Below are 16,924 nucleotides of genomic sequence, written 5' to 3' on the forward strand. Positions count from 1 at the left end.
TAATAAAACACAATGGATTCTGACTCTGAATTTGCAGAATGTCATAAATGTCATAAGTTCTCATTCACGTTTGTTGACGTTGTGTGATAATGAGATAATATCCTTTGAGGAAATAAGCTGACATGAATCTTAGAGCTCAGCAGCTGTCATTCTTGACGGTGACGTCACGCTCCTCGCACAAGAACTCAGCGCTTCTCCATCAACTGAACCGCACTTGACGTTTACATGTCGTCCTACACCGAGTACCTGCTCACTGAAGTAGACACATGAAGGTATGCTTTTTCACCACTTAGCCTCTATGTAAATCGCTTCATGTAGTTGATTTTCTCAACTCAAGAAACATTTTCTGATCCTTGCCTTATAACCTCTCACCAGCCTGATCAGACTTAATACAAGTCTTTTATTCAAAGGATTATCACTTTATACCATTTATTATTATGATCATTGTGATTATTATTATTTCAAATTGTTTGGCATGCATTCAACAGTGCATAGAATATTGTGATAAATATTAAGCTATATAGTATATCTGTATGATGGCATCATTTTACACATTTATAATGCTTTTTATATAAGTTTATTAAATCATAATCTAATACAGTAATAGCAACACACGCAGCACTGTTCTGTGGATCTTTAATTCCTTTTAAAGAGTTTGCACTAACTCTGATCTTACTGTTTACTGCAGTCCCCCTCTAGCACTGCCAGCATGGGAACCCATAGAAAGGACAGCTTCCTCTGGGGGAAAGGTACAGTATATGCTTCCCTAATTATTTGCTTGAGGCTCTAGGGACTGCTAAATAGGCCTCCGAGCTCAGCTGTGGATAAGCTGAATTTTGAGCAAAGTGCAGTGCACCTGTATTGGACACCTGTGACATCACCTTCTTCATCCAAACTTGCTTATGTGTTAGACTGAAGAATATTTTGTCAGGCATCAGCAGTCAGTTATCAAATAATGGATGTAAAGGGTTCGTTAACCCAAAAAGGAAAATTCTGTCATCATTTACTCAATTTCTTGTTCCAAACCCAGCTGACTTTCTTTCTTCCGTGGAACACAAAATGAGTTTTTAAGCAGAATGAAAGTCACCATTCACTTTCTTTGTATGGTAAAAGGTTTATTATGTATGACATACATATCATGGTTATTCATGTCATTCAAAAGAAAGGCTTGTTAAGCAATTTAGCAAAAAATAATGCAAAACCGATTATGCATTATTTGTATCCTCATTGGATCTCTTTCCATACAAAACTAGTAAATGATGACTGAGATTAACATAGTGCCTGACATCTCCTTTTGTGTTCCATAGAAGAATTAAAGTCTTACATGTTTGGAACAACTTGAGAGTGAGTAAATGATGACAGAATTTGTAAGCTTAATATTGTTGGATGTCTACTAAGAAAATAATTAAATAAATCATGATGAAGTGAATTACCCTTTTAGAATGGTAATCACATACCATAGAACAACTCACTGAAATTATTTAAAATATTATAAATATTTTGTGTGATTTCATCAAGATATTTTAGTGTTGTGTCAATGTAACCACTAACAGGCCAAAAATACTTTCTGTGTGGGCTGGCTCTTTAATGGGAGCTAAGAAATTTGGGCTGTATTTGCACTTTAGGTTTCCTTCTCTTTCAGTTCCTCTTCTGCATGAGTGTGACATCAGGGATCTGAATGAGATTGTTGATCTTTTTGTGTTCTCATATCATCTGCAGCTCCTGCAGCTTTCAGTCCAACTGAGAAGCGGCAGATTGACGTCAATGTCCATAAGCATGTGATTCTAGATGATATACAGGTATATGGCATCTCAGTCTTATTCAACATACCATGCCTTTTTATGTCATACATAATAAAGGCTTGTTAAGCATATCAAAAATGGTCACACAAGATCAAAGTCTTGGGATAATACTATTTAGACAAAGCTCTAGCTGACCACTGTCTTTTCTCTCTGGCAGAAACTCAGACTGGAGATCGAAAACATGATGACAGAAATTCAAACAATGGAGGCTGATGATGAGAAGTGAGTATTCACCGCTATCATTCATGTCTTAGTTGCCATGGCAACAAGGACAGGAATTGATAAACCTGATGCTCGGACATTTCATGAACTAGTTTCCCAGTTCCTACATAATTTGCTGTGTCATTTCTTTCTGTACCTCAAATGGCAGTGTTTAATCATTGTGGTTATTTTCATATCAACTTTTGAAAATGATCACATCAGCAATACATCACTTGGGTTGGTTTGCATCACTGCTTAGAATACACAGGAGTCAAAGTTGCAGAGACAAAAAGGAAAGAACATATTGGGGTATCTGTGATTAATTCACCTGCTTCTACATAGTAATCGGAATCCATGCACACCAATATGAACCTGTAGCATCAGGAAAAGGTGCTTTCAATCTTTTAGTCTGGGAATGCATCCTTGTGTGTGCATGTGAGACATTTTGTATATGCAACTGCATCTGCTTTATGTTCCTTGAATTGAGTTTGACCATGAATACAAAGTTAAAGATTGGAGTTTCTGTGTATGTGCACATCGCAGCACATCGATGGTGTGTGTGTGTGGGCTTGTATCTGTTTCCTGTTTCTTAGAATCAATTTTACGAGAAGAGGTTTGGCCCTATATGTGACAATGCTAATTCGACATGCGAACATGCTAGCTACAGAAAACTATAAACGAGGTTATATGTGTCAGCCTTTATTCAACATACACATCACACACACACACACACACACCACTTTGCACATAAACATAAGGATTTAGCTGACATTCAATACTAGATCATGCAGAACAAATGAATGTATTTCATTCTTGTGACAATTATTTTCCCCTCTAGCAAAAATATTATGAAGAACAAGAGACTCCAGTGTGGAAAAAAGAAATTTAACATGGACCCAAAGAAGGTATGTACAATCATTGTTGTAAGAATCAGTTGTTGGGAAGATGAGAGGCAAAACAATGCATACAGTGTTACAAAGTGATGCACATAAGGCAACAGCTTTACAACTGCTAAACTAGGTTAAAGGAAGAGGGGGTGGAGAGAGACAGATAAAGAAAGGTATAACCACATCCTCTGTTTTTTGTAGAAGTTTGCTGAAGCCACGCAGCATTTTCCAAGTAGCTCAGTCTGCATGGTCAGTATGTTTAAAAAGAACTTCAGTAGTCCAGTTTTAATTATACTTCACAGTTTAAGGAAGCCCCCTCTTTCCAATATGTCTGAGATTCTCAGGTAAAAGTTAGTCCCTCACCACTGAGATACAACCCAATTTGCTATTGACAAACAGCCAATCATGCATCCCCCTCCTCTGTGCAGGATTTTTATCTTATAAGCTGCTTCTTTATGAATGGTTGGTAGCAGTGCCAGTGGTCTGTGGTACAAAAGCTGTTATTACAGTACAATAACTACGTTTTCATCCAAGGATTTTTTGCGAAAAAAGTTTTAGCGCATCAAAATTAAGCTGATGGAAATGCAAATTATCACTAAAATTAAAATAAAAGTGTCCACATAATATTTTTCCGTTTAACTCTAGCACATAAACTCTATTTCGATAAATCAAATGTCGCGAAAAACTTGTTTGGAAACACTTTTTGTCGAGAAAATTGGCATTAATGCAAAAAATTTATGTCACATGACAGAATTTGCCCCAATCGTTGCCTGTTAATCATGACGACAAGGTATAGGATCCTTGAAAGCCAATTTATTGTACGTGATTATGGATTGATCTGAACGGCATAAAGATCCGATCACTGAAAACATGACACTTCCAGGAGTGCCAATACAAATATCTCAGTTTCAAGACATGCACATTTGACAAGTGAATGGAGAACAAATTAATGGCCACTGTTTGTGATTAATTTAATCGCGGTAGCCATCCGTTTATTTATTAAAGTTGCTTTTTCACACCATTCAAAGTAATAGACAGCAGTCACGGAATTAGCCCACAATACAAAAAACATATTATTTCTTTGCACAAAGATGTTTTAAATTAAAAATATATGCACAATACTAGAAGAAAAGCTTCAGTGTGCTTTTTTGGAACACTAACATATAGCCCAATTTTATGAAATTATTGTTTATACTTTTGAAAAAATGCTGGCAAAATTTCCTATATTAAATTAAAGAAATTGTCAAACGAAAAACGCATTAAAAAAAACAACAACAACAACAAAAAAAAAAATTTAATTACCAAGCGAAAAAAAAAAAATGTTTAGACCTATATATGCATTTCTTTACACAAACTTAAATTAGCCTTACCCTGTTCTGCAGACTAATAAAGTCAGCTGAATGAAATGTTATACACTTCAAGACTATAAACTATCAGAACTATTTTTCCAGTGAGTTCACTTTCAGAAAATGAGCTTTTGACAATTTTAAAACTTTTAAATATTTTAAATCTAACCCTCTTCACCTCGGATCGCATTAGCTGAGCTTCTTCAGAAAATGTAAATTGCATTATGACATTAAATTAATTTTAGATGACAATCAAGTTCAGTTGGTCGTTAAAAGTTGCTGGACAAATATGCGGGACATAATGCAGCTGTGATGGCAATGCTTTAGATTAGATGATTGTTCAAAATAGCCTATTGAATATCAAGAATGTATCATATGTAAACCCTGATATTACTCTGCATCAATTTTTCTTTAATAGCTGTGCACACAGCATATACACATCGATGGATGGTCCTTATACTAAGACTGAAAGTTCCCCCACTACTTGGTGCATATTGACAGCTTGAATAGGGCCGTGACGATTCGCATTCGGGTCGGAAACGGTGGCAACCTGAGATACTGTAGGTGCAACATCAGGACCAATATTACGTCCTAACAGAAGGGCAACAGCTCCCTTTTTTATTGCAATTCCTCGTCCTCTGATTGCATTTATTTGTGAAATTAAAATGACAGTAAGCTGGCTAATTTCAATGAATTGTCTCAATACTCTCCCCATTTTACCAAAACTTCAGAGGAAAAAAATTAGGGACATCTGGGAAGCGAATTAGCGATAAACACACATTTCTGAATGGAAACGCCTTCAGGGCAGATTTCTTTTGAGCTAAACCAAAACTTATGCAACAAAGTGTTTTTTTTTTGTTTTTTTTAGGCATAACGTCATCACGCACACCATTTTTATTGATAAAAGGCCATTTGAATGGAAACAGGCAGAAGACGGCAAATTTCGAATTTAAAAAAAAAATAAAATTTAATTTTTATTTTTTTACGCATTTTCACTTTGTTGACAACAAAATAGCACGAAAAGTGGATGGAAACTAGGCTAATTGAGGTCAACTGTGTGTGTTTATTACTAGGGTATCCAGTACCTAGTAGATAATGACCTGTTGGAGTGGAAACCAGAGACTGTGGCAGAGTTCCTCTACAAAGAGGAAGGCCTCAACAAAACAGCTATTGGCGACTTTTTAGGAGAAAGGTATGATGATGATGTGATGATGGTATTTTTCCTTCAAATATGGATAGTGGCTTTTTACTCTGACCTCTGATGAATATTCAGAAACAGTCAGATGTTTGCTCTTATGCCCTTAGGGAGGAGATCCACCTACAGATCCTGCAAGCTTTTGTTGAACTTCATGAGTTCTCAAACCTTAATCTGGTTCAGGCTCTGAGGTCAGTGGAGGAGGTCTCCCCCTTCATTCTCACATTTATACCATATTAACATATGTTCGAATGCATGTTGATATAACATTACCATTTACCAATCTTTGGAGTCTCGAACGGTTTGGTTGCTGAATCTTGTTTTATGTGGATGCAGGCAGTTCCTGTGGAGTTTCCGTCTGCCTGGTGAGGCTCAGAAGATCGACCGTATGATGGAGGCTTTTGCTTTGCACTACTGCACCTGTAACTCTGGCGTTTTTCAGTCGACAGGTAGTTTAATTCTGCATTAAGAGGATAGGTTTAGTGTTTTCAGGCCACATATTATTAAAACAGTTTATGTATAGTTGTTCGTCACTGGTTGCTGTAGTTTGTAGAAAAGTTATTTTAATAATGTAAAGCATGCTTTTATAGTAATGTTTATGGCAAAACATCAATAAACACCATTAACTGCATCACAATTTTACTGTTTCTAAAGTAGAGAATCTATCTCACATATTTTGAAGGTTTTAAATGAATTGCCAGAATTATATATATATATATATATATATATATATATATATATATATATATATATATATATATATATATATATATATTAAACTATATCAACCAGTGACATTGAGCTACTACTTACATGATATGAAACAACCATTTTAAAAAGGTATAAGTGACAAAACACCACCCTTTTAAGTTCAGCTCATAGACCTTATTGACAGCAGCGCCATCTTTGATTTTGACAGGAATGACAACAAGGCTGTGAGGGATAGCAGTACATTCTCTTCAATTGGCTGTACTGCATTTTAAAGTGTTTTTGGATCTTTCTGTGGACACAAAATTAAAAAAAATATATTTCCAAAAACATTTAGTAGATAAAAAAACTCCAGACAAAATGAGTTGTGGCAAATCAGATGGAATCTAGGAGCTTTATACTAGTGGTCAGCCGACGCTTATTTCAAAACTACATACACTTGAAAAGACAAAAAACAAAAAACAAAACAGAAAGTGTTGTTTATCCATTGACAAATCTATTAGTAGATTTTGGAACTGACACAAGGAAAAGTTAACACTTCTGTTAATCAGCCAGGCGAACACGATTATCGGCCGATGCAGAAAATCGCAAAATGGCCAAATATTGGCCAATTAATCGGCCTGGCCGGTCTCACTACTTTATACAGTTTTATACCATGCGTGCTATTCAAGAAATGGTAAGTCTATCCCTCACGGTTTCTATCCCTCAAAGATGGCGTAATTGTGAACAGTGTTATTACAGTTAACGAAAACTGAAACAAAAATGAAGAAAAATAATTTTTGTTAACTAAAATAAAAAATACAAATGATCTAGAATTCAGTTTAGTTTTAGTTTTTGGTATAATAGTGTGAATATCGGCAAAGTGGGACACTTTTGGAAATTTGACTTTCCTTGACACTTTGAACTATAATCCAAATGCCACATAACCTGTGCACAACAAGTATGTTTGTTTGTGTGTGTGTTACAGACACCTGTTACATCCTTTCCTTTGCTGTCATCATGCTCAACACAAGCTTGCACAACCCCAACGTGAAAGACAAGACCACACTAGAACGCTTCATCAACATGAACAAAGGAATCAACAATGGGGGAGACCTTCCCAATGAACTCCTTAAGGTGAGAGCAGTCATAAGGTTTAATTTCCTCTCACTTTCCACCTTAACCAGGCTTAAAAAAAACACACACACACTTCTTTCTTATAAAACTGATAATTACATTCCTGAATTTACAGTAGTAACAGCTATGGTGCAAAATACACCTGTGTAACTACTGTGCATCACTGTACAGCACTCATAAAATAACATTCTGTTCTTGTTTACATGTCAGGGATTATATCTTCTAGTGGAAGGATCACACTCAACAAATTTGCATATTGAAATAGCATTTAAATGAAAAGGTTCTCAATATTTCTATATATTTTGTAACAATTTAGTAACAATTTACAAAAAGCAGTAAGGCACTTGAAGCCATACTATATTTTGAATATAGTCATGGCTGAAGGGATTTTAGGCTCTCACAAGGACCTTTAGCTGTAATTACAGGGCCAGTATACACACAATATAGCACATTCTATCATACCTTTTATAAATCACCGATGATGATTTTGTCTGATTACAACAATATGAGCAAGTTTTGATAATTTCTCTTTGTCTGAAACATTTTCTAGAAACTTTATGAGAGTATTAAGAATGAACCATTTAAGATCCCAGAAGATGATGGCAATGATCTCACTCACACTTTCTTCAATCCTGATCGAGAGGGCTGGCTTCTAAAAGAGGGTGTGTTATTCTTCGGACTCATAATATTCTGTAATAAAAGTATTACGTGGCATCCAAAAGCTTGATCCTTTTATAATAGATTCTGTAGTGTGCATTTCAAGTGTTCGTCTGTGTTCTTTGGAATTCTGAATGTTTGTAACAGTTCTGTGTAATCCACAGGTGGCAGAATAAAGACCTGGAAGCGAAGATGGTTCATTTTGACTGACAGCTGTCTCTACTATTTCCAGTACACCACTGTATGTACAAAAATGACAAGTATATAATTTGAAGTCTTTAAAGGTGCACTCAGTATTTTTTTCCTAATGATATGAATTGCAATTTTGAAACATACTGTATTTATAAAATCATGAGCACTTACATGAGATGAGGACTAGTCATATCAGTAACCTTATAAAAGCTGTTTTATCCTACATGGGGGAGGGGAGCCCTCATGGGGGCTGCCATTTTAAAATCACATGACCAGCTGAATACTACTCGCTTAATCTCAGTAACCGTCTTGTTATTGGACACTTAATCTGTGTACCAAACGAAACACTATACACTTACAAAATGTACTATGCACTCAGCCATGTTGTGTATGAATTTTCAAAGTGTAGAATCATCCCAAATGGAACATTTAACGTTTTTTTACTAAACGGAAGCGTTCACCGTTTAACAGCTGATGGAAGTGACGTTTCAAACCCAAGCGTTGTGTTGCCGCTAGCTTTAGCACACTATTCACCTTCAGTTCAACACTTACTGTTAGGGTCGCCACTTTTGAAGTTTTAAAATAAGGGACACTTAAATGGGTGGTTGGGGGGGATCACGGCCCCTAACCACATCCTCCACAATTTTAGCAATAAATGCGTGGAGTTAATATGCGTTATTAATAAAATTATACTTCCTTTCTTATATGCTAAAATGAGAACTTTCATGACCCATGACTTATAAAAAAAAATACATCATTTATATGTTAAAAAATATATATTTAATTTTCTTTATCTTATATATGTATACATTTTGAATGGTTTATACATATTATTTTTTTTTAATAATTTTTATTTATTTTATTTGTTTATTTTTTTCCTTCACCTGTACTTGTCTTTATGATACATTGTTTGATCTTATTGAACATTTATATAGAAAAAAACTCCACAGTTTTACCCCATTTGTGGACTTTTCAGACGGTCCCTTACCAGACCCTCCACAGTATTAGCACGTTTTAGCACAATGTGTGGACTTTTCAGACAGTCCCTTACCCACCATAGGCAACTTTCCCGACTTATATCAATGTTAAATTGGCAATCTGGAACGATTTTACCGTGATGCCATCTGACCAGCTTAAATATGGGACAAATTGCGTCCCATATTGATTCAATACGGGACACATCATTTTATCTTTAAATACAGGAGCGGCAACTCTACTTACTGGTATATCTCAATAATATACATATTCACACAGCATGGTATGATGGTAAAGTGTTTAACTCACTTTTGTAAGGTGCTGTCTTCACAGAAGTTTCACAAGTTGTCACATTCTCCATTATTCACAATTGTTTTGCCAGATCACCATCGCTGCCAGTAACTCCGCCCCTTCCGCTATGTACAGCAAGCCGCATGCGCTGAGTGTACGAAGTGTCCAACATTCCACACTCCATTTTGACTGTTGAAAAAGTGCATCATCCGGGTACTTGTAGTCAGTGTTGGGTGTAATGCATTACTAAGTAATTAATTACTGTAATTAAATTACTTTTTCATTGAAAAAAGTAAAGGATTACTCTTAATTTTTCAGTAATTTAATTACAGTTACTTCTGATGTAATTGCATTAAATACTGTATAGACTATAGAACAATTCTATATAAAACAATAGTGAATTTAAAATAGAAATTTAACGTCTAATGTTAAAATATATGTTTTCTAATTTAATGCTGCTCCCTTAAATTCTTTGGCCAGTTCATGAATAATTTATTTGATTTTATATGATTTATTTGAAAGAATAAAAGGAACAGTTTCATGTCTATCCTTGTATTTTTCATCTGTTTGAGGTTGATAAGGGTTTTAGAAAGTAATTAGTAACAAGTAATGCAATTACTTTTCAGACAGAGTAATTAGTACAGTAATCTAATTACACTGTAGAAGATGTAATTAGTAGTTAATTAATTATTTTTTTTAGAGTACCTTACCCAACACTGCTCATAGTACACTTCTTTTTGTTGCATTTTCAGTGTAAACATACTACTTCGCACTACTTACAGTACACTTGTGACGTAAAATAGTGCAGAAGCATGTGGTTTGGGACACACAGTCTCGTTCCCTCCATCAGGGAACAGAGGTTACGCAAGTAACCAGGACGTTCACTATCTGTCACTCACTCGACGTTGTGTCGATGTAGTGACACTAGGGGTCCCTATACAAAACGCTGCAATTGGCTGAACTGTGTTACGTGAACTGGCGATGTGTGACGGGCAGACAACTGTGTGCCTCGTAGCCAGTGCTCCAGGCTGACACGTAACCTCCCCCAACATAGTTATGAGTGTCGAACGGCCCTTTGGGGACAAGTCGACTACCCAAAAGATAGAGACTGGCTAACCCAGTTGTGGCCTCTTTTCCCCTTCTTTTTTCCACTCCCTAAAAACAAGGGGGATTATCCAACTGGGCCGCCAGGTCTAGTCGGGGGGTGTCCCTCTCAAGGGGAGGACACCACGGAGACCACACCTTGCCCAAAGAGAGGGGGGGATATTTAAGTGGAAAATACGTCACATGGTCTTGCCGACCATGTGGAGAAGTCTCATGGTAGATCCTACCCAACGGGGGAGGAGTTACTACAAACATGGAGACTGTGGCAGAGGGGGCTCTGCCCAAGGAAGACACAGTTTGCCAACAGGGAAATGAATTAGTGGAAGATATACATCGCATGGGGTTACCTTACAGGGAACCGCCACATGCGGATCACCTACCCCAGAACAGGGCTCTTAGTTAGCATGTGTACTGGGCCGGCAGCGAGTCTCTCCAAAATCTTGACTGCCACAGGGCTCGGAGGAAGTCAACCAGGGAACATAGTTTGTGAACACTACTGGGAATTAATGGCACACATCTTCAGCTCAGAGGAGGTGAAAGGCGCTATGTGCAAGCAATACACCCGGCCGGCTATCCTGGGCTTATCTGCTTGTATTGCGTGCCACTACCTGGGACAAAACCGGTTCCACCCGGAGGTTGTAGAACCTTGCAAAGGTGTTGGATGTTGCCCAACCCGCTACTCTGCAAATGTCTGTTAGAGAGGCACCCCTGGCCAGGGCCCAGGAGGCCGCTACACCCCTGGTAGAATGGGCTCGTAGCCCTACCGGGGGCGGCACGTCCTGGGCATGATATGCCATAGCTATGACGTCAATGAGCCAGTGGGCGATCCTCTGCTTGGAGACAGTGCTTCCTTTCCGCTGTGCACCAAAGCAGACAAAGAGCTGCTCAGAGATCCTAAAGCTCTGCGTGTGATCCAAATAGATGTGTAAAGCGTGCACCAGACACAGTAATGACAGGGCTGGGTCTGCTTCCTCATGAGGCGGCGCTCGCAGGTTCACCACCTGGTCTCTAAAAGGGGTCGTGGGAACCTTAGGCACATAGCCCGGTCGGGGTCTCAAGATAACGTGAGAATAGCCCAGACCGAACTCCAGGCATGTTCCGCTGACAGAGAATGCTTGCAGGTCTCCTACCCTCTTGATGGAAGTGAATGCAGTCAGGAGGGCAGTCTTCAAGGAGAGTGCCTTAAGCTCAGCTGACTGCAAAGGCTCAAAGGGGGCTCTCTGTAGACCCTGAAGAACTACAGAGATGTCCCATGAGGGAACGAGGTGTGGTCTGGAGGGGTTCAGCCTCCTGGCGCCTCTCAGGAACCTGATGAGCAGGTCGTGCTTCCCTAAGGACTTACCGTCCACTGTGTCGTGGTGTGCTGCTATAGCAGCAATGTACACCTTCAAGGTGGAAGGGGACAGCCGCCCTTCCAACCTCTCCTGCAGGAAGGAAAGCACCGATCCAACTGCACATCTCTGGGGGTCTTTCTGTCGGGAAGAACACCACTTAGCGAACAGGCGCCACTTAAAGGCATACAGGCATCTCGTAGATGGGGCCCTAGCCTGAGTGATCGTGTCTACCACCACAGGTGGTAGACAGCTTAGGTCTTCCACATCCCGTCCAGGGGCCAGACATGGAGATTCCAGAGGTCTGGTCACGGGTGCCAGATGGTGCTCCGTCCCTGAGAAAGATGGTCCTTCCTCATGGGAATTTCGTGAGGAGCGTGAGGTCCGAGAACCACGTCTGGGTGGGCCATAGGGTGCTACCAGGATGACCTGCTCCTCGTCCTCCCGAGACCTGCTATAGGGGAACACCTGCCCATAGAAAAGAGAGGTCGGTCTAAGGGCTGAAGAGACGGTGACAGACCAGAGTGATGGCAACGCAATGTGTCCCACAGCACCATGCCCATCTCGGGACTCAAGTCTGAAGCCAGTGCTGAAGCGATCTCATATGCATAAACCCGAGCGGGGTGGCCACCGCTGTGGATGCCATATGCCCCAGGAGCCTCTGAAAGAGTTTCAGTGGAACTGCTGTTTTCTGTTTGAACGCCTTCAAACAGGTCAGCACCGACTGTGCGCACTTGTTCGTGAGGCGCGCTGTCAATAAGACTGAGTCCAACTCCAAACCGAGAAAAGAGATGCTCTGAACCGGGAGGAGCTTGCTCTTATCCCAGTTGACCTGAAGCCCTAATCGGCTGAGGTGCGAGAGCACCAAGTCCCTGTGTGTACACAACATGTCCCGAGAGTGAGCTAGGATTAGCCAGTCATCGAGATAGTTGAGAATGCGAATGCCCACTTCCCTTAACAGGGCAAGAGCTGTGTCTGCTACCTTTGTGATGACGCGAGGGGACAAGGACAGGCCGAAAGGGAGGACCTTGTACTGATACACCTGACCCTCGAATGCAAACCGCAGGAAGGGTCTGTGTCGAGGTAGAATCGAGACGTGAAAGTACGCGTCCTTCAGGTCTACTGCCACGAACTAATCTTGATGCCGGATGCTCACCAGAATGCGTTTTTGCGTCAGCATCTTGAACGGGAAAGCATGTCTGTCATCTCTGCATCAGCCTGTGATTGGGCAATCATCCTCAAAGGGGGGAGCCCAGCTGAGGCTTCTGTGTCCGAATGGACAAGCCCGCTCTCCGATGCTGCGCTCGAGAGCTCATCAGCTTCGTGGGCTCCGAACAAGAGGTCGAACTCGCCGTGAGACGAACCAGCAGACTCATCCGGAAGCCCAATCTGAGCAGACGAGCGTGCTGGGGAATGGGAGGTCCACGGGGGGATACCCGGTGGAGGCGTTCCCATTGGGGTCCCAAAATCGCCCCCAGTGCTAGACGCGCTGGCCTCAAACCCGTAGGTAGAAGGACCGAGGCTTACGAAAGCAAGCCACGACTGCAACGTTGCCATGGTCATGTTCTCGCAGTGAGAACATGAACCATCCAATATGCTGCCTCCATGTGGGTCGCGCCCAGACACAAAAGACAGCGATCGTGACCGTCTGAAGTTGAGAAGTAATGACAGTTCCGTGTGTGCCGCTCTTTTAGAGAAATATACTCTTTCAGGAAAATATATCTATATATCTCTGCCGAAGCACCCAGGGGCATTCTCTGCATTGCACCAGTGCAGAGGAGGGAGAAGCCGCTGAAATGCGCCGTCAGATCCAGCAGAGGTGAATGAACAGTCGTGAGAATTCAGCTCAGTGAGCATGACCGTTCGGCTCCGAAGAGAAAATCTTGCATACCAGCTCCTTTTATACCCGTATGTCCGGGGGAGTGGCATGCAAATACCACTCGCCAATTTTCATTGGCCTTTTATCAAAGACCAGAGGTGTCTCGGGCTCCCAAGTGTGAGTGACAGATAAGGAACTATTGATTTTAAATGATGTTGCGTCCACACCTCTAGATGTCACTGTAAGTCCAAGATGACATGAGCAAAAAGTTAATGAGTGCACCTTTCATTTTAATTGCGTATATGTGCTGAAAGTGAGCTTTGTCAACATTTAGGACTAGGAGTGCACTAGCATATACCGTAGATGGCCTCAAAGCAAACACACATTGACCAAAACAACAAAACTCTATTTTTGATTTCTTGGGGTCTTTTAAATCAATTTAAAAAGATAGTTTTTCCAATTTGGATAAATAAGAGTATAATAATTAAACATAATGGGCCTTTTTCCACTCTTCAGGACCAAGAGCCCAAAGGAATCATCCCTCTAGAGAACTTAAGTGTTAGAGAGGTGGAGAACACACAGAAACAGGTACTTTTTCATGATATTCTATTTACCAAAGGTTATAAATTATCAAATAGATAGCATTTAGCCCAATTAGATTTTAAGTTTTTATATGTCAGCCATGACTTATAACTGTACCTCTGTGAGCTGAATCTAGATTTGCTTTGAAGAATCTCACTACTCTGATCCTGATTTCTATCAGTTTCTTTTTGATCTCATAGTACAGAGTGACATAAATGTTTGAGGCGAAAAACATGGTCAGCTTTTAGTTTGGAATGTAACCTTTTGAAAACTATGGTGCATACATTTCCTCTTATGAAACACTTTGTATGTGTGTGTGTGTGTGTGTGTGTAGTTCTGTTTAGAGTTGTTTAGCCCTCATCGTAAAGGGGAGACAATAAAAGCATGTAAAACAGAGACAGATGGGAAAGTTGTGATGGGGAAACACCAATCCTACAGGCTCAGTGCTGCTTCTGCTGAGGAACAAGCAGAATGGATCCAAGCCATCAGGTACCAGACAGCTCACCCATCAACAACACCATACAGCACAGCCAGGCAGTTTAGTTCAATGGAAAATACTGAAATAGGGGACACCAGGGCTAGTTGACAAACTTTTTTACTCCAGTGAATATTTCTCATTGTAGATTTGTTTTTGAAAGTCAATTTCTGGATAGGCACACACTTTTAAAGCTTTGGCTACAATCAAAATGTATTGAACATGTCCACCATTATTATTGGGTAAGTTGTCACATTGAGACCTGCCAATGGCTATTGCGTGCTTTTAAGCAAAATTGAAACAGTAAAACAATCATGACACCTAATAATATTATAATAAATGCTGTACATTTATAATAGCATTTAAAACAGATGGGACAACTCGCCCTGAAAAAATGTGACAACATGCCCCGACCTGACATTCATGAAAAATACCTCCGACAAAACACTTCAACCTTTTGGTTAAAAACTACCTTTACAATATAGTTGACATGTGCCTTAATATATGCTAGTCTGGTTTTATTGTGCTTACTTGCACTGTATACCCAACAGATATGGCACAAATATAATGATATAAACATTTTAGTTTTGAGTAATAAAAGTAATATTTTAATTTAAGTGGATTTAGAACTAGGTATTTAAAACCACCATCAAACCACTGCTAGAGAAAATTTTGTAATTTGCCATTTGATTCAAAACCTTACTGAGAGTTACTGAGCCCTTGTGACAACTTCCCCATGTGACAACTAGCCCCGTTCTCCCCTATATAGGCTTGGTTTTTATACCATGCCTGTACAGTATAAGGCCTTCCATGGGTGTAGCAATGTATAGAACTAGGTCACGGGAAAGAGGAAGTCAAGTACATGCATGTTTAAAAACAATTGCAGTAACTGTGTGCAAACTCATTTAATCATGCAATGTTTTCAAAATAGCCTTTCATTGACAGAGGAACTGAGAAAACAGCATCTCTCAATCTACCTGCTTCCTCTCTTGTTCTCAGAGCCTGCATCACAAAAGACCCATTTTATGACCTGGTATCGGCACGCAAGAAGAAGGTCATAAACCACATTGAACACCATGAGTGAGGCAGACTTAAAGGACTGGCAGATTGATGAAAGGTTGAAGTAAGGAGGTCTGATCATATTAGGGAAGGGGGTGGATTGTGGTCAGGAGTTCTGTGTGAAGCTATTTTCATATTTATTCTAACTTCCAAGAAATGTTACAGTAAAAATTGAAAGTGTAAGTGACCCTTGGAAATATTTCAATTTCCTTCTATTATTTGTAATATATTGTGAATTAACCTTAATTGTTTCTCTGCACGTGCTGAGAAAAAGTGTGTAAAATAGTTTATATCGTTTCTGGTAACTGTATAAATGTTCTTTTCCTGTGTAAGTGAGAGATTAAAACACAAAGTTTAATTGTAGTATCTATGAACAACCTTTCAATTAAGCTAATTTTCTAAACATTTACTAAGCTGTTTGTCTTTTGATGGATCATTTGGCCTGTTTTTTTTTTTCTTTTTTCAATTTGACAATTAAAATACGCAATATTTTCTAATTCTACGATTAATCAAAAAAGAAAAAAAAAAGAAAAAAAATATTGTGTTTATCTTGTAAATATTTTAGAATTCTGATGCCAATGACTGATGCATTAATGTTTATCAGGTGGAAATTGTCCATATTTTGTACATAATAAATGGTTTATTTAATGAATGTATCATTATTTTATTGTAAGATTTTGTAATTTCAGAGCACTAAAAAATCAGCTACACTTAACAATAAGGTTGTATTTGTTAAAAATATTGAAAAATACTATTACAGCACACATGCACAACTTTTCATGTTAATGTCAACAAATAATAGATTTGAAATAGAATAAAATAAAAATGGTATACATTAACATTAGTTAATGCATTATGAAATAACATGATCTAATAAAGAACAATTTTATTTTCTTAAATCAACATTAACCAAGATTGATAAAAAAAAAATATTGTTCATTGTTAGTTGATACCGAACATGATACCGAATGCATTTACTTATGTTAACAAAAATAACCTTATTGTAAAGTGTTACCTTGGTACTAACTGACTAATGATTAAAAGATCATTGGCGCTTTATAGGCCTTGTTTTCATCAAGCAACACATATATTTTTCCAGCAGATGGCACAGTTGCCAATCTTTTATAAAGCAACATCCTTGAATAGCATTAGAAAGCATGAGAGCTACAAGAACTTCATCCATA

At 39.0% G+C, this 16,924-nt stretch overlaps 1 protein-coding gene across 2 annotated transcripts; it reads left to right on the plus strand.

Moving 5' to 3' along the window:
• Window positions 1–171: 171 nt before the first annotated feature.
• On the plus strand, window positions 172–16,388 carry LOC127450718 (cytohesin-3-like). Of its 2 annotated transcripts, XM_051715017.1 has the most exons (14): window positions 172–272; window positions 689–749; window positions 1,720–1,799; window positions 1,960–2,024; window positions 2,842–2,908; window positions 5,310–5,428; window positions 5,542–5,622; window positions 5,768–5,880; window positions 7,107–7,255; window positions 7,806–7,917; window positions 8,077–8,153; window positions 14,141–14,212; window positions 14,541–14,695; window positions 15,681–16,388. In XM_051715017.1, the coding sequence occupies exons 1-14, from the start codon at window positions 267–269 to the stop codon at window positions 15,763–15,765; spliced, it is 1,242 nt and encodes a 413-aa protein (XP_051570977.1). In that variant the 5' UTR covers window positions 172–266; the 3' UTR covers window positions 15,766–16,388. The 2 variants fall into 2 exon arrangements, with proteins under 2 accessions (XP_051570977.1, XP_051570978.1); XM_051715018.1 differs by lacking the exons at window positions 172–272; window positions 689–749 and having other exon boundaries at window positions 1,960–2,685.
• The last annotated feature ends 536 nt before the right edge of the window (window positions 16,389–16,924 follow it).

This window comes from Myxocyprinus asiaticus, chromosome 13 (assembly GCF_019703515.2).
Source record: "Myxocyprinus asiaticus isolate MX2 ecotype Aquarium Trade chromosome 13, UBuf_Myxa_2, whole genome shotgun sequence".
Lineage (NCBI taxonomy): Eukaryota > Metazoa > Chordata > Actinopteri > Cypriniformes > Catostomidae > Myxocyprinus > Myxocyprinus asiaticus.